The 23,085-nt window shown below is 40.2% G+C and overlaps 1 protein-coding gene across 1 annotated transcript in view; it reads left to right on the top strand.

Moving 5' to 3' along the window:
* The window catches only part of LOC100720742 (guanylate cyclase soluble subunit beta-2-like), a 98,224-nt gene that overhangs the window by 21,452 nt on the left and 53,687 nt on the right, over positions 1–23,085 (top strand). The window contains exon 3 of the mRNA XM_023560437.2: positions 8,691–8,785. Within this exon, the coding sequence (XP_023416205.2) occupies positions 8,691–8,785 (95 nt within the window). The remainder of the gene's footprint in view (positions 1–8,690; positions 8,786–23,085) is intronic.

Below are 23,085 nucleotides of genomic sequence, written 5' to 3'. Positions count from 1 at the left end.
AATGACAAAACAAAAGAGCAAGGTGCAGTCTCAGTCCTCCATCACACTAGGATAAACCCAGGAGACAATGAAATAGAAGTCACTGGAAATTTCACAAATGAACCTTCTGAAATGATAGCAACTGAAGTAAAGAAACAATTCCATGAAGCCACAGAGGAAATCAAATCAGAAATAATCTCCCACGTTTAAAAAAAAAGAAATGACAAACATTATGAGAGAAATATTGAGTGTATCTAAAGAAGATCTAGTTAAAAAATATATAGGAATGTAAGAAAATGAAGAAAACCTTGAATGAACAATATAAGACAGAATTAGAATGTATGAAACACATTCAAAAGGATATTAAGGGAATTTAAAAAGTCCATTGAAAGCTTGCAAAACTGCTTGAATGAAGGTGAAGATAGACTCTCACACCTTGAAACAGGATGGAAGCTTGTTATCATGAAAGAAAATATATCTTAAAAATAATAAGGAACCAAGAAACAACAATTTAACAGCTGCAAAATGATGCAAAGAGAAACAATATATGATTATCAGGTGTCAATGAAAAAGCAGGGGGTCAACACAAATGACATAAAGATTATTTACAGAAATAATAGCAGAAAAATTTCCATGGAAAAAGAATCTGATACAGAGATAAGTGAGGCATATAGGACCTCAATTAGCAATAACCAAAATAAATATTCACCCAGACATATAATAATTAGAATCTCAGAAATTCAGCACAAGGACAGAATACAAAAAGCTGCCAGAGAAAAGAAATAGAATACCTATGAAGGAAAACCTATCAGAATCACAGCAGATTTGTCAACACAAACCATAAACACATGGGAATTAAATAACAATCTCCTAAACAACCAAAAGCTCACAGAAGAAATTAAATAACACCTATAATTGAACAAAAATGCTAATACAACTTACTAGAACCTGTGGGACACAATGAAAGCAGTCTTCAGAAGGAAATCCATAGCAGTAAACTCTCACATAAGTAAAATGGAATGAACACAAATAAGCAACCTAATACTGCACCTCATACTTCTAGGAAAAAAAAAGAGCAAGTCAAGCCCAAAGCCCAAAGAAGGGAGGAAATTATAAAGATCAGAGCAGAAATCAATGCAATTGAAACTAAGAAAACAATACAAAGAATTAATGAATTGAAGAGTCAGTTCTTTGAAAAAGTAAATAAAATTGATAAATCCCTAACCAACATTATCAAAAAGAGGAAAGAAAAAGCTCAAATCCACACAATAAGAAATGAAAAAGGTGAAATCTCTAGAGACACTCTGGAAATACAAAGATCTTAAATACCTGCTCTGAAAGCTTACTCTCAGAGGCTTAATAACACAGAAGAAATGAACAGATTTCTAGAAACATATGAATTACCAAAGCTGAATCAAGAAGATGTAAAACTGCTGAATAACTGAATTTCAGTTAAAGAAATTGAAAACATCGTTTAAAATTTACCAATAAATAAAAGCCCAGGTCCTGATGGATTCACTGCTGAATTCTACAAGAAATTTAAGGAAGACAATGCCAGCGCTTCTCAAACTCTTCAATGAAATTGAAAGGTAAGTAAATTTCCCTAACTCATTCCTGCAAGTGTTACCCTAGTACCAAAACCAGAGAAAGAGTCAACCCATTCTGGTTTAACTATTATCTTCTTTTCAAGTCTTGTAATGTCTCCAATGTTTTGGTTTTGTTGGTTTCATTCTTTACTGTTTTGTTCAATTTTATTATAACTGATGTTATAGGCAATTCTTTTTAAGATAGCAAGAGGCATTATGGTAACCAACGTTGATCACTTTGTATTTTGTTTTTACAGTATGTATTATGTCCATCCTTTTGATTTGACTGACTCTGTTTTGTTACGTCACATTTGGTTTTATTCTCTTCAAAAAAAGTAGTAAGAATTGTGGGAGTAATAAAACCCAAAATGTGTAATTGTCATTGTACAAAAGAGAGGAAAAGAAAGTGCTCTAAAGGATATAACTGCATGTATATTTAAATGCATAAGATAGATAACCATATTACTGAGTTTTGTTGGATCATTGAACAGAACTGTTTGCAGTCTCACTGTTTGAATGTCCACTTTGTATGCTTTGATTTCGTAACTTGAACAGCTATTTCTAAGATGACAATATGTAATCTGTTAGCTAGTGATTTCCTACTCTTTGTTTTTTCTGAGATTCTGTATAACTTGTACACTTTTTCTGGTTTTTTTTTCTTTTTCTCCTTAAATAAAATTTTAGAAAAACACAAAAATCAGAAGCATTCCTGTACACAAACAATGAACTCATTGAGAAAGAAATAAGGGAAACCATAGCCTTCACTATAGCATCCCAAAAATGAAATACTAAAAAGTCAACCTAACAAAGGATGTAAAAGACCTATACATTGAAAATTACATTGCTCTCAAAAAGGAAATCAAAGAAGATTTCAGAAAATGGAAAGACATTCCCTATTCATGGATAGGAAGAACAAAAATTGTGAAACTGGCCATTTGCCAAAAATTATTATATAGATGTACTGCAATTCCGATCGAAATAACCATTAGAACACCTCACAAATCTAGAGAACACATTCCTAAAGTTCATGTGGAACCAGAAGAGACTTAGAATAACAAAAATAATTCTGGGCAACAAAAGCAAGGTAGGAGGCATCACAATGCCTGACTTGAAATTATGCTACAAAGCTACTGTGATAAAATCAGAATGGTGCTAGGGAAACAAAAGACCTGAAGGTCAATGGAATAGATTAGAAGATACAACCACAACCGCAAACACACTCAGTCATCTAATCTTTGACAAAGTGGCCAGACATGTTCACTGGAAGAAAGATAGCCTCTTTAATAAGTGGCGCTGGAAAAACTGGATTTCCATATGCCAAAAACTAAAACTAAACTCATGACATTCACCATGCACTAAAGTCAAAATGGATCCAATGTTAAACAGAAACACTAACTCTACTAGAAGACAAAGTAGGTAGGAATCTTGAAGACGTAAGGGCAGGAAAAGAGTTCATGAACAAACTTCAAACTCCACAGCAAATACTTCAAAGAATCAACAACTGAGATCTCATTTTATTAGAGTGATAAGTTTTTACACACCAAAAAAAATCACCAACAGAATGAAAAGACAACCCACAGAATGAGAAAACAATTTAGCCAACTATCCTTGGACAAAGGACTTCTATCTAATATAAGGAATTTTAAAACATCAGGCCCCTAAAATTCAAAATCCCCATCCAAAAATGGGCATCTGAGATGAGTATGTACTTTTCAGATGCAGAAATACATATGGTAAATAAATATATGAAAAGCTTTTCAGCATCATTGGCCATTCAAGAAATGCACATTAAAACTACACTGAGCTTCCATCTCACTCCAGAAAGATATATGTGTACCCATGTTTATAGCAACACAATTTGTAATAGCCTGGAAACAGCTCAAGTGCCCATCAATCAAGGAATGGATTAAAAATGTGGTATTTTTTAGCTGACTTTATCAATGTTTTTGGAACATTGAACACAGCTGTTTGCAGTCTCCCTGTTTGAATGTCCACCTTGTGTTCTTTGATACTGTGATTTGAGGAACTATTTTCAAGAAGATAGTGTGTAATCTACTAGCAGGTAATTTCTTACTGTTATGTTTTTCTGTTTTGTTTTGTTTTGTTTTGTAGTTCTGTATTGCGTGTACCCTTACGCCGCTTTGGTTTGTTTTGTGTTTTTCTCTTTTTCCTCTTAAATAAAAAAAAAATGTGGTATTTTTATACAATGGAATTCTATTCAGCTATAAAGAAAGATTGCATTGAGACTTTTATAAGTAAATGGATGCAACTTAAGACCATACTCATGGGTGAAATAAATCAAACTCACATTTGTAAATACAGTATTGTATCCCTAGTTAAAGAAACTGAAAGAGCAAATGTGATCCAAAATCTACAATAAATAAATATTGTGTACGGATAATAAAATGCTTAAAGAAGCAAAATAATTGGGGTCAGGGAAAGGAGGAAAGAAGGAAGGGAAAAGGAAAAAAAGACATAAATTTGTGTGTGTGTGTGTGTATATATATATATATATATATATATATATATATATAATAGCTGTGATGACTGTATTACTAATTCTATCAGTTCTTGGAAAAGAACAGTTAATACTCATGATTAGATCAATTGTGCATGTCTATATCTGGTAATCTAAGCAATACTTTTGAAAGTAATAACAATCAATATTACAACCACTTCCTGTCATCTGTTTGAAAACCTTTATACTGTTACTGTTTTGGGTTTGCTGTTGTTTTTGCTTGTCTCCTTTGCTTTTTGTTTTTCTTTTCTGTGTCTTTTTTCTTTTAAATACATTTTTAAAATACTCAAAAAATCCCAAAGAAACAAACAAAATGTAAAGTGCTAGGCCTATGTTTTTTGAACTACAAACCTCTTTTTTCAGAGTGATTTTGGTTTTGGGATATATGCCCCTCTCTTTCTTCTAGTTACTTATGTTTTCAGTTGATTTTCTCTGAGTAGCTACAATGTCACTCTTCCTCTGTTCAGCTATGAATAAGTAACCAATTCAAACTGATCACTTATTTTTTGAGACTACATCTCACTACCTACATGCTGCAGACTGGCCTTGAACTCACTATGTAGCCCAGGCTGGCCTTGAACTCTCAGCAATCCTCCTGTGTCAATCTCTCATGTGCTGGAATTACAGGCCTGTGCCACCACACTTGGCCCAGTATCCTAGTTTAATGATAATAACTATATTATTTAGTGAGGACATTGTTTTACATTTCTAAAAGTCCCTTTATGGCTTAATTTAATGGAAAATAGCTGGATTCTATCTTTTGCACTCTATCTGTTGTGTTGTTTTTGGTTGAAATATATGAATGAATTGTGGGTGGGAAAACCTTTATACACTTCTTAAATAACTGTGGCTATTTTCTTTGGGGCCTACAAAAGCAGAACAAATAGGACAGATACAGTGTTCAATCTGAAATGGTACCAATGACCTTTATAGTGTGTTGTATTAAAATACTGAGGTCTGTGTTACACTTTGAAATAAATCTTTTCCCATTGTTCTGTACTGTCATACATTAGTCTTTGGGAAACTATTAGTTTACCAGATCCTGCAGGTCTTACAAATGCTGATTACAAATGTCTTGTTATCCAACACAAAAACCTCATTTACCAATATCATCGCCATAGTCTGAGCAGAGATGGATCTGTGAATGGGAAGCTTATCAGGGGCAGATGTGAGTTCTTGCTTTTATTTGAAAACTTGAGGTTTATCATTGACAACACATTATGGCAGTAATTTTCCTTGAAATGGCACGCTAACTTTGTTCATTTCTTAAAGAAAATTTCTGCCAATTATCCAAGTCTGAGTAACCATTAGTTCTGTCATCCTTCCAAGTAGAAAGTATTTTCATGAGAAAAAGTGGTTAATTCAGCTCAGCTCAATCATGCAAGTGCTTTTCCTGGACTGTCTATGCTGTTTATATAGCAGAATTACTTCATGTCTCTGTGTTTCTCATGTCATCATACAAAATGTTTAAAAAATATGTACTAGTCAGTATGTACTAGTCAATATGTACTAGTACAAATATGTACTGGTCAATATTTACTAAGGCAGATAAATATCACTGATTCCACAAGAACAATCTATAGTGAAACTGGCAATTTTTTTCTGTATTATGTAGTGACAAGAATATGACCATCAAAAAATATAATGAGAAATATAATTGTTTGGTGCGATTTCCTTAGTTCATGATTAGAAGTCAATTATGTTTTACTCACCAATGCTTTTGGACTATTAACTCAAGTAACAGCCAGTGAAAAAAAAGGCAAACAATGTCTTCATGAGCTTTTACCTCACAGAGCTTTAAAAACACTTAAGGATCTGGTAGGTCATACTTTGAGAACTACCACTTTGAGTATCAGATTATCTCAGTGAATCAATGGTCAGGAATGATGCATCCTCTGACTAATTCCACTACTATCATTGTAAAGGTGAGGAAGTGGAGGCACTGTGATTTGTTCCAAGTCACCCAGGTAGACTGGCAGGGCTAGGATTGACTTTGAGGCTTTTTCTTGACACACACACAGTAAATACGTGCACTTCTCTCATCTGAATTCCCAAATCCTCTCACAGGTATGGATCTGGATCCTGTAGTATGCCAGGTACCATGCTAGGTATTGGAGGAGAAAGCAAATGCCATTTCCATAGCTTTAGACTTGGAAAGACAAGAAAACACAGATAATTGGAGGTTATCTGCACAACCAGTGCTTTGCTAGGTGACACAGGGAGGCTTGGAGGGAGACTCAGAGGGTAACTGTGTGACACCCAATGACTGAGCCAATGATTCTGAGCCTAAGTGATAAAGGAGGAATACGGTTAACTGAACAACAGGGAGTAAGAAACTTGCAGGTGGAGAACAGCTTGTGCCAGGTTGCGAGAACAGATGTGTGAAGAGTTGGTGGAGTAGAGCGTAGGGGAGATGGCCAGGGATGAAAGGGCTAGGGCATGGAGGGCTACAGGTATCCAGCCGGGGGATCTGGACTGTAAAGGAATTGTGGGGTGCTGAGGAAAGGCCAGTAAGGAAGGCGGGCTGGTGCTCTCTCTAACTTCTAGATGGTCACAACCCTAGGACAAACCCTTCCACCCTGTAGGCACTGGTGTCCCCAAATACATCTGTGTCACACAGCTGCAGGAAAGTTTGTGACATGAATTCTTCTTCTACAGTAAGGGAGCTGTTGAAAGGACAATTTCCTATCACTTAAATGGATCTCGTTTCCTTGGCCTGAAATTTGTTACGAAGTGCTTTACTTTTTTCTTGTGGGCTTTAAGACTTCCTCTGAATTTGGAAGAACCATCACATTGGCTTAATAATGCAGAATAATGTAGGATCTAGCACTCATAATCTGTCACTTTGCTAGATTACATCTAGTAAATGTTTCCAAACAGTGGCTTCCAAACCTGGAGGGTCAGGAGGTTAAGTGGTTAAAGTTTTTAACCACTTGACCTCCAAGGGCTCAGAAATCTCTGTACCCGTTTTACTCTCTAAATTATTCTGATGTGTGTGGAGTGTCTCTTGTGTCCTGCCCAGATAGTCTGGGTATCATTAGTTGGAACTAACTAAAGAGGAACACACATTTAATGCCTTGTTGTTCTAAGTAAATATTGATCTCCCAGTTCCCTGCATGTGTGGATTTAAGTACCTGTGAGGCTGGCATTGTTCATGCTGTGTGAAATTGTGCTTACTTTGTGTGAGTTGGAAACATTAACAGAACTTTTTCTATCCACACTTAGTGGTTTTCCAATTCCTAAACACTTTAGAACATTTTCTGATAGTTATTTTTCTCTCCTTCCCTTGTTCTTAGCAGAATCTTTATTATCTTATTAGAAAATGTCAACTGGTTTACCTTTTACATAAATTCTTGGTGAGCACATTGTTTTACCACAGCAGTATGGAAGACTTTACAAGTGCAAACATTGACTCTGGAAAATGCCATATGCAAGGTCACAGAAATCAGCAAACAAGGCTGTAAATCCCAGGATGGTCCTAACTTTCTGAACATGTTAGGCAACCCTAGAGTATGCAGCACATATATAAATTCAAATAAGTATTTGACACTAAAGTATCATCAGTTCAGTATGTGAAAAAAAGAGGCTGCCCAACATAGATGGGGATGATTTGGAGGTCCCGTCAGAGAGCTAAGGGGAGCCACAGAGTATGTGACATTCCAGAGATTCCCAGAGTTCACATCATCCTTGCTGGGGTCTCCACAGTGAATTATGATGGTATGTCAGGTTTGAATTGGGATCTTGCCCTTACATCTCCATTTTGCTCATAGTCACACAAGAAAGGTGCATGTTTCACAATGCAAGTAACCCCAATATGGCACAGAGCTTCTCACTTAAAGGAGCAGTGGTGGTTTGTGATATTCCTAGTCATAAACCTAGGAATTCTAACCTATTCTCAGCTCCATATCTGGTTTCTCTGAATCTTCTGTGTCTGATAATGCTTACAAACCACTGCACCCAAACCTTTTAGGTAGAGGGAAATAAAGAGATCATCTAGCCCAGTGACCCTTGACTGTAGACAAAGAGGCACTAGTCTGTGCAAGGGCCCTGCAGATACGTGTGTCAAGCACATTGGCACTTTCTAGACGTTCAAAGATAAAAATAAGTCACAATGCCCACCCTCAAGAAACCTAGCATAGAGGATGAGCCTGATAACATTATTCTTTGTTCTTTTCTTTGTGTGGTATTGGGAATTGAACCCAGTAACTTTGATTGGAGCTACATCCCCAGCTATTTTTAACTTTTGAGACTGGGTCTCACTAAGTCACTAAGTTGCCAAGGGTAGACATGAACTTGTGATCCTCCTGTCTCAACCTCCCAGAGTGCTGGGAGTATAGGTGTGAGACACCATACCCATCTGGGACTACAATCTTGATATAAGCTGTAGAACACAGAGTCTGTTCAGAGTAATTGACAAGGGAACTCTTGGCTCCAGCTGGGGTCCGAGGAAGGCTCCTGGTAGAAATTCACACCCAAATACTCCAGTGTCTCACATTTCTGGTGAGCAGGAGTAGATTGTTTCTACTATATCTGACTGAATCTGTGAATATACTCCCAGGCTAAATTCTAGTGGCAGAGTGTTAACTGCACCTTAATTCATCTTACAGAGTTTCTGTAGAAGTACAAGATGTTTTCATGACCTACACAGTGTATGATGACACCATCACCATGAAGCTCATACAAGAAGCCTCTAAGATGCTAGGTGAGTGTGAAGGGTTTGTTTTGCATTCCTTAAGGCTGCTGTAACAAAATGCAGTTGATTTCATTTATTCATGGTAATTATGTTTTATTGAAGTGGTTATAAATGTTAAGTTAGTGAATACTGAATCACGGTCTTTCGGAAAATGTGGAGCTAGGTTTCTGAGAGTATCCTGCCACATTTTTTGACAACTTGTCAATGTGTCATCTTCATTTAAGTCTGCTTCTGTTTAAGGACATCACATACACATACATATGTGTATATACATACAGCTGACTCACTAAGATTGAAATCATAGTCAATAGCAGTATAAGCTCATAGCTGATTGAAGTTAATCTAGCATCTGTTTCCTCTGTAAGGGATATAACAGCTTTCTTGTGCTTAGGGAAACTAGATAGCACTTTGATGCTAAAATAGTTTGAGAGTCATTTTTATCAGCAGAATCATCAACAAAAAGTATGAGAAAGTGAAGTCATGGTACAAAATAGGCTGCAGCAAGGATACTTTTTTGTGTTATGAGAACTGAAATAAAAACATAGAACATTGCCTTGTTTGACCTTAGTTTAGAAAGATTTGCACTAGATGGTATGAATTTTTCCCATGTCTATCAATGAAATTGACAGTTCTGTGACTGCTGATTTTAGGACTATTGATGAATTTCAACAAGCAGAAGACTTTGGAATTACAGAATCGTCAAATAATGAGAATCGACTGTATCACAAATGAAATAACTTAAAACGTTAGAAATAAATTCTCATAGCTCAGGGTCAGAAGTTCAAAACCAAGTTGCTGGCAAGGCCACATTCTCTCTGAGGGGACTAGGAAGAAATCTTTGCCTTTATCCAACAGTTGGGGATCCCCAGGAGATCACAGTCTATCGGCAGCCAACTCCAGTCTGCCTGTCTTCACATGGCTCCTTCTCGTATGTGTATCTCCAGGTCTAAATTTCCTCTTTGTCGATGTCCGCTCCCGGCCGGCAGGAAGGACACACGACAAAGTCTGGTAGTGGACAACCTTTTCTTTTTTTATTTTCCTTCTCCGTACAGCCTGCCCTGGGTTCTCCCAGCTGAAGCCTCCTCTGGTCCGCTCCCCGCGGCTCCTTTTGTGCTTCAGTCTGCCCCAAAGCCTCTACCGGTCCGCTCTCCGCGGCTCCTTTTGGGCTTTTACTTCTGGGCTTCTACCTGGCTTCTTCTTCCGCCCAGGGGTGGCACCGGTATATATACGGGTACAGTGTCCAATCATGTTAAAGTAAGCAAGGCAAGCTGATTGGCTAACATCATCAGTTGCCAGGCAGACTATATTGTTGAGCGGGTTGTTTACGCGGTAAGCAGGAAACTAACATATTCGATGGGAGGGGTAATCTACCTCAGGCTTTGCTCTTTACCACAGGCTGCACGTCCGCCGCGCAAGGCGAGCTATCACAGACGCGGCTCCCAACACCTCTTCTCATAAGGATGCCACCAAATATATTGGATTTAGGCTCTTCCTCAATTGACTTAATGTGATTATATCTGTAAAGTCCTAATTTCTAAATAAAGTCACAGGTTTCTGGTGGATGTGATTGGAGTGGGGGTGCACTGTCTAGTGCAGTCCAGGGCTCATGTGTGATCCTTTCTATTTGAGGACCTTAGGTTTCTTGAATACCTAAACTATGAACAGCATTTTTTGAGTTTCATTATCTCTACCACCAAAATCATGTCTGGGCTTGATGTTGACTTTGACAGATATGTTCTTATACCTCTGAAATATTTCACTATAATTAGGTCTGGATGTCTGGAAGAGTAACACCCAGAATTCCCTTACGATACTCTTGTATTCATCTGAACGTGGACCCCGTTTGCTGGGCAGGATACTAATGGTCCTTCTCCTGTCTTTGCTCTGCCGTGGTTTGTTTGTTCATCTGTTCTGATGTGAATATGCCTTTCTGAGGGTCATAATGGGGGCCACATGGTCCTGTACAGAGTGCATTTGTATGTCCAGGATTATTTCTCCCATGTGTGTATCAGCATTGTTTTTTGGTCAGCCTGCTCACTCTCCAGGTTCCTAGGGGAAAAAGTACAGGACAAAAGAGAATTTTAGCTTTGTCTCCTTGTCCTTTAATAACTCAAGTCAATGTCACAGTTTTCTCATTATTCAAACAAAAAATAGTATCATTTATCCTTCATAGTCGTTTGGAGGACTAAGCAAGCTAATGTGAAAATATCTGATGTCATATCTGGCACACACTGGGCTTTTGAAAAGTATTTCCTTCTTTCCTTTCCCCTGTTCATTCCTCACCCATGGGTCCCTGTGATAGTGGGAGGTGGCATTTGGGGATTATTATAGGGAGATGCTGCCTCAGCAGCCATGCCCAGCACCTGACAGCTTGAGATGTTGGAAGGGTCAGGTTAGGCCCTGTCCCTCAGGACCTTCAAGCTAGTTCCTGTGCAGTGTCAGGCAGAAAGGGCTGTGCTTTTGAGCTCATCTTTATGGTGCCTCTGAGCTCAGCAAATGAGTTGCATCCTCAAGTGTTGGGAGCCGCGGCCGAGCCCGGTCGCCTTACTTGGCGGACGTGAGGCCTGTAAGAAAGAGCAAAGCCTGAGCTAGATTACCCCTCCCATCGAGTGAGCCAAGTTGGCGCCTGCTTCCTGCCCCCTGATTGCCCTGGCAACTTAAACAACCCGCTCTGTAAGATAGTCTGCCTAGCAACAACTGATGTTAGCCAATCAGCCCGCATCACGCGCTTTGAACTGATTGGCCACTGTTACCCTATAAAAGTGAGTGCCTCTCCCGCCACGAGAGAGAAGCACAGAGAGAGATAGAGGAAGTCCACCGGTGAGAAAGGACTGGTGGCAGAGCAGAGGCCTCGCGCAGCCCACGCGGAGACAAATAAAGACAAGGTTGCACACCGTCAGAATCTGTCGTGTGTTCTTCCTGCCGGCCGGGAGCGACACCGACATCTGGTGGCCCATACGGGGAACTGATCACTCCCCTCGGTGGTGTGCAACGCTCCAGCGCGGTGCTGCCGGACAGGTGAGTAGGGGATAAACCTGGGCTCTGGGTGGCGCGCACCTACAGGGCTTTTAGACTCCCCTCAGGCTCACGCGTAGGTGACGGGTTCTCTAAGTCACACGCGGTGAGTAACAGCCCTCAGAGGTTGAGGATGGGTAATTTACCGAGCACAGAGGCACGGCCCTTGGTAAAGGCCCTTAGAAAGCTTTTAAAATCTAGAGACCTCAGGGTAGGTCAAAAAACACTGGAACTATCCATAGCGGAGGTAGATAGGGTGGCTCCCTGGTTTTTACCCACAGGGCATTTAAACCTGCCGTCATGGGAGAAGTTAGGTGGGGACCTCGCCTCGGCGGAATTGGGAGGCGATATTTCGCTGGCTATTCGCCCCCTGTGGGAAATGATACATGCGTGTCTTGAAGGGGAGGGGAAGGGGTTCCCGTCGGCAGTTAGAGATGCGGAAATCATGGACGCACGCAAGGCTTTTGAGCAGGCAAAATCGGAATGCTCTCGGGAGGGGTCTGTCCAGGGGGAGAAGATCCAGGGAAAGATAGAGAACACCCAAGCTCTGGAGTCCTCCGACTCAGATAGCCAGGAGGAACTAGAAGGTGGGACAGGAAGCCGAGAGGCCCGAAGCCCCTATGCCGAGTTGCGCCGCGAATTGTGTGCGTGCGCCGCTCGAGAAAAGCAAAGAGAGGAGAAAGGACCCCCGAGCGCCCCCTTGCGGGGAGGAGATAGAGAGCCATCCGCTCCGCCCTGGAGTTCACTTCCAGAAGCGGTTCCCCGCCGAGAGGCCGCTACAGGGGACCCCCCCTTCTCTCAGCCGGCACAGGAAGTGACGCCCCGTTCCACTCTGTCGCGACCGCCATCCTATGACGTCGCGCCGCAGGGCGGACGGTATTTTCATGGGCGGCTATGGAGGGGTGAACGATGGTCCGGAGGGGATCCACCGATGCAAGGAATAGATTACGGTCCTTATAGAGTATATCCTGTGCAAATGGCCCCGGGTCAAGGGCGCAATGTTTGGGAACCCTTTGAGATAAAGCAGATCAGAGAGCTTAAGAGTGCTGTCACTTCCTTCAGTCCTACTGCACCCTATACCATAGCTATGCTAGAAAACTTGTCTTCTGGGCCGCTCACCCCAGCGGACTGGACCCAGTTGGCAAAAGCATGTCTACGCTCAGGCAGCTACTTAGACTGGCGAGCATGGTACGCAGAGTTCTCTGCTGAGCAGGCTGAGAGAAACGCCGGTCAAGGAAACAGGGGCTGGGGATTTAGCTCAGCGGCATAAGCGCCTGCCTTGTAAGCAGGCAATCGCGAGTTCGATCCCTGGTACCGATAAAAAATAAATAAATAAATAAATTAATTAATTAATTAATTAAAAAAAACGAAAAAGACCAAAAAAAATAATAATAATAAAATAAAAATAAAATAAAATAAAAAACAAAAAGGGGGAGTAAGCCAAGGCCTACCTCCAAAGGCGCAGTTATCTATGGCATTATTCACATACAATTTTTTAAACTTAAACAGTGAAAATTGCTCCCCAGCTATGGCACATTGTACCCCATCCCCAAAAAATAAACGATGGGTTAGATGGAAAGATGTCCTGATGGGACAATGGATGGGCCCGGATCCGGTGGTTAGCTGGAACCGAGGCGCGGTTTGTGTCTTTCCGCAGGGACCGGGACGAGAACCACTGTGGGTCCCAGAGAGGTTGACGCGTGCGACAAGTCCCTCGACTGAAGATCAGGCCTGTTCCACCAGAGGCCAACTGCAGACCCAACAACAAGATGAGCCCTAAAAGAACTGCAGGACAATCCCTTTTTGGGGGCCTGGAACGGCTTTCTCCCCTATGTGCTACCCTTGCTACCCTATGCTCCTTGTTCTTGCTCCTGCTTATAGGACCATGCTTGCTCCGATGGGTCACATCATTTATTAATGGGCGCCTTGCGGCGGCCCGGCATCAAGTACGCCTGGTTGCCCATGCGGCCCTGGCAGCAGCCCGTGATGGGCACAATGACCCCGAGGCTTACGCATGGCTCGCTCGACTGGCCTACGACCGGGTCTAGATGTGGCGGGTCTTCCGCACTCCTTCCCTATTGACACCACACAGCAGGGTAGGTGAGTCAATGAAGGGTAAGAGCGTGCCTCCCCAGCACGACTCGACCTAAGCCAGGCCCAACCCATACTGCACGAAAGCTGCTGGATTACTAGAATCTGCCCAGATCTAGATGTCTCTCCGAGGGGATCGCATGGAGGGGCATGAGTGCATGCCTATGTGCATCCAGGTTCCGTCCAGTTCACTCCTGGCCCTGGAAAAAGGACGAGGGTCTCAAGGCCTTGGCGGACCCAAGGATGGCCGACCAGGGTCCAAGCCAAGGGCCTATGGTGGGCCTCAACACAGGGCATAAGCCTCTGCACTCAATCCAGGGCAGGCTGCGATGCGTACATTCATTCAAAATAAATAAAATAGGGGGAGATGTTGGGAGCCGCGGCCGAGCCCGGTCGCCTTACTTGGCGGACGTGAGGCCTGTAAGAAAGAGCAAAGCCTGAGCTAGATTACCCCTCCCATCGAGTGAGCCAAGTTGGCGCCTGCTTCCTGCCCCCTGATTGCCCTGGCGACTTAAACAACCCGCTCTGTAAGATAGTCTGCCTAGCAACAACTGATGTTAGCCAATCAGCCCGCATCGCGCGCTTTGAACTGATTGGCCACTGTTACCCTATAAAAGTGAGTGCCTCTCCCGCCACGAGAGAGAAGCACAGAGAGAGATAGAGGAAGTCCACCGGTGAGAAAGGACTGGTGGCAGAGCAGAGGCCTCGCGCGGCCCACGCGGAGACAAATAAAGACAAGGTTGCACACCGTCAGAATCTGTCGTGTGTTCTTCCTGCCGGCCGGGAGCGACACCGACACTCAAGAACAATTTGTAAGGTGGTTACAGGTTACAGGCACTGCAGTAACCATGTGCTAGTGCTGAGCTCCCCAAAACAGGTGACTTCTTCAGAATGCAGAGGTGGTGAGTAACGTGCTTGTGTGTCATGATGCATTGAACTTACTTCCCTCTTCCTTGAATCTCAGAGATATTTTCTGTTTTAAAAGATTGGAATGACATTGATCTCCTGTACCTGGAACTAATAGAATGGAGAGCTTTTGCATTGATTTTCACATGGCAATTTGACCTCTGGGTCTCTTCTCATGTTTATGGTCGTCTCCTGGTGCAGAGACCTTCCAGGGAAAGGTCTTCACCAAACCAGGAGGAGCAAGTCTTTGAGATTTAGGCAGCTGGATGTATGCCACAATCAGAGTCCTCTCCAGAAAGAGGCAGTCATCTGCTTCCCCCGCCAACTCTGTACCACCTCCTGCCCTGGGTTACAGGATTGCTCCAGGTTTTTAGGCTGGTCTGGCCTGCTTTGAATTACAGAGCAACCTGATTCTGGGATCCCCATAAGGCCTGGTAGGATGATGGCGATTGGATCTAGGAGGAATTTGACACCAACTAGTCATTAAAATAACTTCCAGCCAGACACAAGATAGTGTGTCCGGTCACTTGTCACCTGTATCTCCTGACAGAGCTAGACGGGGTTGTGCCTGAGACTGGGAATGTGGCACAGGAGAGAAAAGACTATGTTGCTCCTTTAGTTCCCAGACTGAAGGACAGCACCCCTCCTGGGGCCTTTCTACACCTGGCACTCGGCTTCCCTCTGTGCTGGACTCCAGCAGCCTTTCGGCAATCCCAGCTGACATGCAGCTGCCCTGCAAGCCCTGCTCCTAGAGACAGATGTTAAGAAAACTGTCCTGGAAACTGCAGTGTTCATAGCCTGGAACCCCAGCCCATGCCTGCCAGCCTGGATAATTTGGTGGGGTTGTCACCCAGGTCCTTGGTTTCCTCCATAGATGACAGGCTTGTGTGGTGATGGTGACATCAGGCTCTTTCTTTTATTTTATAGAGAAAGAGTAAAACAATTTCATAACAAGATAATAGGAGAATAATAAGCATTAACATTGCTATCTTTAGTTATTCAGAGTAAAAACCATAAGCATTACATTTTTTCCAATCGATATTAGCACAAACCTTCCTTTTCAAGGAACTAAGAGACATTAATAGTATAATTGCCTCACATTTTTCCCCCTTGTCCATTTATCCTTTCCCTTTTCACACATTCTAGTTCCTTTTTGCTTTTGGACAGTTTATTCCCATTTCAAAATACCTATTGTACATTTTAGACCTTATTTACTCTTTCAGTTTCTCATGCCAGGGAGGCAATATGATGTTTACTAATCCAAGTCAGGTTTATTTCACTTATGAATATGGTCTCAAGTTGCATTTATGTAACTATAAAAGTCTCAAGTTTATCCTTCTATTTTGGTACTGAGGATGGAACTGACAACCTTGTGCTTGGCAGGCATGTACTTGTGCTGCTGAGCTAAATCCCCAGCCAGACAAGTCTATCCTTCTTAATGGCTGAGTAGTACTCCATTACATAAAAAATCACATTTTCTTTTTTTAATTTTTTATTTTAAGGAGATTAAGTCAAAAGAGGACAGAACAAAGCAGATCACAATGAAACAATGTAAGCAACACAGCACTTCACTATAAGACAAACAGATATAAACAGTAGCTACCATAATGTCTCTTTCTTTGAAATAGTTGATCATACCTTCACATACACCATTATCAAGCATAACAAAATAGTACAGAACAATTCAAGAGAATAAAAGTATTACAGGGCATTCAGAACCAAATAACAAGAAATGAACAATGACTGTATCTCATGTTCCATAAAATTTTGTTTATACTATCACACGTATTAAAATACAATAAGACGGGGGCTGGGGATTTAGCTCAGCTGCACAACTGCCTGCCTTGCAAGCAGGCAGTCGTGAGTTCGATCCCTGGTACCGGTAAAAACGAAAAAGACAAAAAAAAAATACAATAAGACACAACATGATAGAAGCAATGGAAACAGAAAAACAAAAGCTGGTAGGACTTCAAAGCAAGATGATATTAAATCAGCAATGGCTGCCATAATGTCTTGTTTTCTTCAAAATAGATTTTCATACCATCATGCATAATAAAATCAAACAAAACAGAATAAAATCATTCCAATTAATGAATGAAAACATTAAAAGTCTTCAAAGAAATGTAATGGGGCATCATGATTACCATAAAATCTTATGTACTCTTACCATTTCTTACAGTAGGAAGACTATATTGTATTTATACATGTGAGTTTGATTTATTTTGCTTATGAGTATGGTCTCATTAGGTCATTTACTTATAAATATCTCAATGTGATCAGTCTTCATAGCTAAGTAGTATTCCATTGTATAAAAATACCACAACTTTTTTTTTTATCAGTTCCTCAGTTGATAGACACTTAGGTTGTTTCCAACATCTGGCTATTACAAATTGTGCTGCTATAAACATTGGTGCACATATATCACTGTGGTATAATGTTTTCAGTTCTAGGAATATGCCTAGAAGTGGAATACCTGGGTCAAATTGGACTTCCAATCCCAGCTTTTTGAGGAATCTCCAGACTGAGCTCCACAGTGGTTGCACCAGTCTACATTCCCAGCAACAGTGCAGGAGAGTTCCTTTCTCCCCACAGCCTCTCCAGCATTTGTTGTTGGTAGTTTTCTTGATCCTGGCCATTCTTTCTGGAGCGATATGGAATCTCAGTGTGGTTTTATTTTGCATTTCTCTAATGAGTAATGATGATGAACATTTTTTTATGTATTTATTTGCCATTTGTATTTCATTGTCTGAGAACCGTGTATTCATCTCAGATGCCCATTTTTGGATTGGGACTTTTAATTTCAGGAGTCTGATATTTTTAAATTTTTTTATGCTTTAGACAGAAGTCCTTTATCTGAGGGACAGTTCACTAAGATTTTTCCCAGTTTGTGGATTTTCTTTTCACTCTGCTAGAGATTTCTTTTGACATGCAGAAATTCTTTAATAGAACATGATCCCAGTTGTTGATTCTGAGAAGTATTTCCCATGCAGTTTGAGTTCTGTTCGTGAATTCTCTACCTACCCCTACATCTTCAAGATTTTTACCTAATTTCTCTTCCAACACACTTAGTGTTTCTGTTTTAATATTCAGAGCTTTGATCCATTTAGATTTCAGTTTAGTACATGGGGATAGGCATGGGTCTAGTTTTAGTTTTCGGCCTATGGAGAGCCAGTTTTTCCAACACCACTTATTAAAGAGACTGTAGTTCTTCCAGTGAACATATTTGGCCCCTTTATCAAAGATAAGGTGGTTGAGTGTGTTTGTAGTGGTGACTGTATCTTCTTATCTATTCCACTGATCTTCAGATCTGTTTTTATTCCAATAATATGTTGATTTTATTACAGTAGCTTTGTAATATAACTTCAAGTCAAGGATTGTGATGCCTCCTGCCTTGCCTTTGCTGCTTAGAATTGCCTTTGCTATTCTAGGTCTCTTCTGCTTCCAGATGAATTTTAGGAGTGATTTCTCTAGATCTATGAGGTATGTTGATGGTATTTTCATTGGAATTGCATTGTATCTGTATAACAGTTTGGGGAGAATGGCCATTTTCACAATGTTTGTTCTTCCTAGCCATGAACAAGGGATGTCTTTCCATTTTCTGAGGTCCTCTTCGATTTCTTTTTTCAGGTTATAATTTTCCCTGAATAGATCCTTTGCTTCTTTTGTTAGATTAATTCTTAAGTATTTCATTTTTTGAATGCTAGTGTAAAGAAGGTTGATTCTCTTATTTCTCCCTCAGTGGTTTTATTCTTAATGTATAGAAATGCTATTGATTTTTGAGTATTGACCTTGTATCCAGATACATTGCTGAACTTATTTATTATATCTAAGAGCCTTTCAATGGAGTTTTGGGGGTCTTCTATGTAGAGTATCATGTTGTCTTCAAATAATGATAATTTAACTTCCTTGTTTTCTATCTTTACTTCTTTTATTTCTCTCTCTTATCTAAATGCTCTGTCTAGCATTTCCAGTACTATATTGAATAGGAGTGGTGATAAGGGACATCCTTATCTTGTGCCTGATTTTAAGGTAAAGACTTTTAGTTTTTAGCCATTTAATATGATGCTGGCTGTTGGTTTGTTGACCTTTATCATATTGAAATAAAGACCATCTACTCCAATTTTCTGTAAGGTTCTTATCATGAATGAGTGTTGAATCTTATCAAAAGCTTTTTCTGCATCTATAGAAATGATCATGGGATTCTTACTTTTGGCTCTATTGATATGGTGGATTACATTTTTTGATTTATGTATCTTGAACCATCCCTGCATGCCTGGGATGAATCCCACTTGATGGTGTTGTATAATTTTCTTGATGATTTGCTGCATCCTGTTTGCCAATATTTTATTGAGAATTTTTGCATCTATGTTCATTAGGAAGATTGGCCTGTAGTTCTCTTTATTAGTTGGGGCCTTTTCAGGCTGTGGTACTAGAGTAATATTTGCTTCCTGGAAAAACTTAGAAAGAATTGCTTCCCTTTCGATTTCATTGAAGAGGTTGAGGAATGTTGGCATTAAGTCTCCTTTGTATTTCTTGTAGAATTCCACAGGAATCCATCTGGGACTGGGTTTTGTAGGTAAGAATTTAATTACATTTTCAATTTCATTAATTGAAATTGGGTTATTCAGCAGTTTTACATCATCTTGACCCAGCTTTGGTGGTTTATATGTTTCTAGGAATCTATTTCTACTGTTATCAAACCTATGAGAGTAAAGGTTTTTGAAATAGGTGTTGATGATCTTCTGTTTTTCCACAGAGTCTTTAGTGATTTCGCCTTTTTCATTCCTTATTGCATGAATTTGAGCTTTTTGTTCCCTTTTTAAATAAGTTGTCTAGGGGCTTATCAATTTCATTTATTCTTTCGAAGAACCAACTCTTTGATTCATTGATTCTTTGGATTGTTTTCTTAGTCTCTATTGCATTAGTACCTGCTCTGAATTTTATAATTTCCTCCCCCTTTTTTTTTTGCTTTGGGCTTGACTTACTCTTCTTTTTCTAGATGTTTGAGGTGTAGCATCAGGTTGTTTATTTGTTTTCATTCTGTTTTCCTGATGTGGGAATGCACTGCAATAAATTTTCCTCTGAGGACCACTTTCATTGCATCCCACAGATTCCAGAAACTTGTATTTGTATTTTTGTTTGCTTATAGGTGTTGTTTAATGTCTTCTTTAATTTCCTCCATTACCCACTGATTGCTCAAGAGTGTATTATTCAATTGCCATGTGTTTGTGGAGTTTTTGCTGTTTTTTTACCATTAATTTCTAGTTTCATGGTGGTATGATCTGATAACATGCATGGGATAATTTCAACTCTTTTACATTCACTTAAATATGTTCTGTGGGTTAGTGTATGGTCTATTTTAGAGAATTTCCCATATACTGCTGAAAAGAATGTATATTCTGATGTTGTTGGATGGACACTCTGTATATGTCTATTAAGTCCATTTGTTCACAGGTGAGATTCAGTTCTGTTATTTCTTTGCTGATTTTCTGTCTGGTGATCTGTCCCTTTGTCTCAATGGTGTGTTAAGGTCTCCTGGTATACGTGTGTTATTGTTAATTTGATTATTCATTTCTATTAATACTTGCTTTGTATAACTGGGTGCTCTGGAATTTGGTGCATATATATTTAAGATTGTTGTCTCTTCCTCTTGAAGTTTTCCCCTAACTAGTATGTAGTGACATTCTTTATCTCTTTGGATCATTCTTGGTTTGAAGTTCACATTGTCTGCAAACAGAATATCTACCCCCACTGTTTTTGGGTTCCTGTTGCATGAAGTATTGTTTTCCATCCTTTGACTTTCAGTCTATGAGTTTTGTTTTGGGTTAGATTGGTCTCTTGTAGGTAGCATATGGTTGGATGTTGTTTCTTGATCCATTTTGCCAGTCTATTTCATTTAATTAATGAATTGAGACCGTTTACATTAATGGTTATAACTGTTATATATTGGTTTATTGTTAACATGTTATCTTTCTACTGTTGTATCTTTACCTTTCCATTCTGTTTAATTGTCTACCTTACTTAGTGGTTTTTTCCTATGTGTATCTAGAATGTTTTTTCAGTATTCTTTGCAGGATTGGTTTGGTTATCATGAAGTTCTTCAGCTGTTTTTTGGCATGGAAGTATCTTATTTCTCCATTTTGAAGGACAGTTTTGCAGGGAACATCAGTCTAGGTTGGAAGTCACTTTCCCTTGGGATCCAAAATACTTTGCTCCATGTTCTTCTTGACTTCATTGTGTTGAGAATTCTGCTGTGATTCTGTTAGGTTTTCCTTTGTAGGTGATCTGTCTTTTGTCTCTAACAGCTTTTAATATTCTATTCTTATGTTGTATTTCTGGGATGGTGATTATTATATGGCTGGGTGTAGTTTTATTTTGGTTATGGCTATTTGGAGTTCTATATACATCATTCATCTGTATGTCAGTTTCCATTCTCATGTTTAGGAAATTTTCAGCTATTACTTGTGTAAATAGTCTCTTGACATCCTTTCTGTTGTCCCCTTCTTTTCACTTATCCTTATCAATCTTATGTTGTTTTTCTTTGTATCGTCTTGCAGCTGTCAAATTGTTATTTCCTGAGTCCTTGTTATTTTTAAAAGATTTTTCCTTTCCTGTTCCCTAGCTGTAATCTTGTCTTTGAGGTCTGAAAGTCTATCTTCACTTTCATTGAGGAGGTTTTGACAACTTTCAATGGAATTTTTGTTTCCTGTATTTCTCTGATTCCTGTATTTCTCTATTTCCTGTATTTCTCTCCTGATTTCTCTTTGAATCTGCTTCATGTATTCTGCTTGTTTCTTATGTTGTTCATCCAGAGATTCTGCTTTTGCTTTGTTCCTCTAATTTTTTAAACTATGTCTTCTTTAGATGTGTTCAGCATCCCTTTCATTACTTTTATCATTTCTTCTTTTAACTGGGAAAGTATTTGTATTTTGAATTCCTTTAAAGCTTCCCAGAGTTGCTTCTTTATTCAGTTGCTATTATTGCAGATATTTCAGATACATGACAAATATTTTCTTCTCTGTATATGGCTCCTAGGCTATCTTGGGATAGGCTGGTCTGATATTTCATTTTGGCCTTTTGTGTTGTCATTTTCCTGTATTTCCATGTTTCAAGTGATGTTCCAAAGCTTCCCCTGGTCATGTTGGAAATCACCTCCTATTCCCTCAGTTCCTGGGACTGAATGGAGGTTGCTGAGTATGGTCTAGTCAGGTCTGCAGGACCTCCCATGCCACCTCTGATGTTCCAGGAAGCTGTGTGAGCTCCTAACCATTGTGGGTGATAGTCCAAAGCTCTCCCTGGGCTAGCACTGATGTGCTGGAACTCACCTCACATGCCCTCAGCTCCCCTGATTGAAGAAGGTCACTAAGTGTGATCTAATGGAGCCCATGAAACCTCCTGAGCCTAATTCAGTGTGTCTAGAAGCTGGGCAGGCACTTAACTGCTGGGAGCGATGATCTTAGACTCTCTCCAGTCTGCACAAGTGTACTCGCACAGCCTCAGCTCCTGGGTTGAAAGAAGGTCACTGGGCATGACCCAGATAGGCCCATGAAACCTGCAGAGTCCAGTGTAGTGTGGCTGGAAGTGGGGCAGGCACTTAACTGCTAAGAGGAATCATCTTAGGCTCTCTCTGGGCTGTGCCAGTGTGCTGGAACTCACCTCGTACAGCCTCAGCTCTCAGGTTGAAAGAAGGTCACTGGGGATGGTCTAGTTAGGCCTGCGAAATCTTCCAAGCTTAGTCTAGTGTGGTTGGAAGTTGGGTGGGCATTCATCTGCTGGGAGCAATAAAGATCACATTTTCTTTATATATTTCTCAGTTAATGGGTATTTGGGCTATTTCCAAGACTTAGCTATTGCACATCGTGCTGTTATAAACATGGGTACACATACTTGACTGTGGTATGATTTTTTAATTCTTCTGGAAAGATACTCAGAAGAGGCACAGTTAAGTTGAATGGGAACTTTAATTCTAGCTCTCTGAGGAACTTCCATATTGATTTCCAAAGTGGTTGCACCAGTCTACACTTCCAACAACAGTGGATAAGTGTTCCTTTTCCCGCACAGCCCCTTCAGCATTTATTGTTGGTAGGTTTTTGATATGCATCATTCTTTCAGGTGGAATCTTACCGTTGTTTTGATTTGCATCTCTTGAATAACCAGGGATATTGAAAAAATTTTAATATATTTATTGTCATTGGTATTTCTTCATCTGAGAAGTGTGTATTCATCTCAGATGCCCATTTTTGGATTGGGTCTTTGAATTATGGGGGTCTGATTTTTTCAGTTCTTTCTATGTTCTA

Source organism: Cavia porcellus, unplaced genomic scaffold, assembly GCF_034190915.1.
Source record: "Cavia porcellus strain 051 isolate PalLab524CR breed Dunkin Hartley unplaced genomic scaffold, mCavPor4.1 scaffold_21, whole genome shotgun sequence".
NCBI classification, from domain to species: domain Eukaryota; kingdom Metazoa; phylum Chordata; class Mammalia; order Rodentia; family Caviidae; genus Cavia; species Cavia porcellus.
The sequence above is the reverse complement of the archived record's forward strand: the minus strand, read 5'-3'. Positions and strand labels throughout refer to the sequence as shown.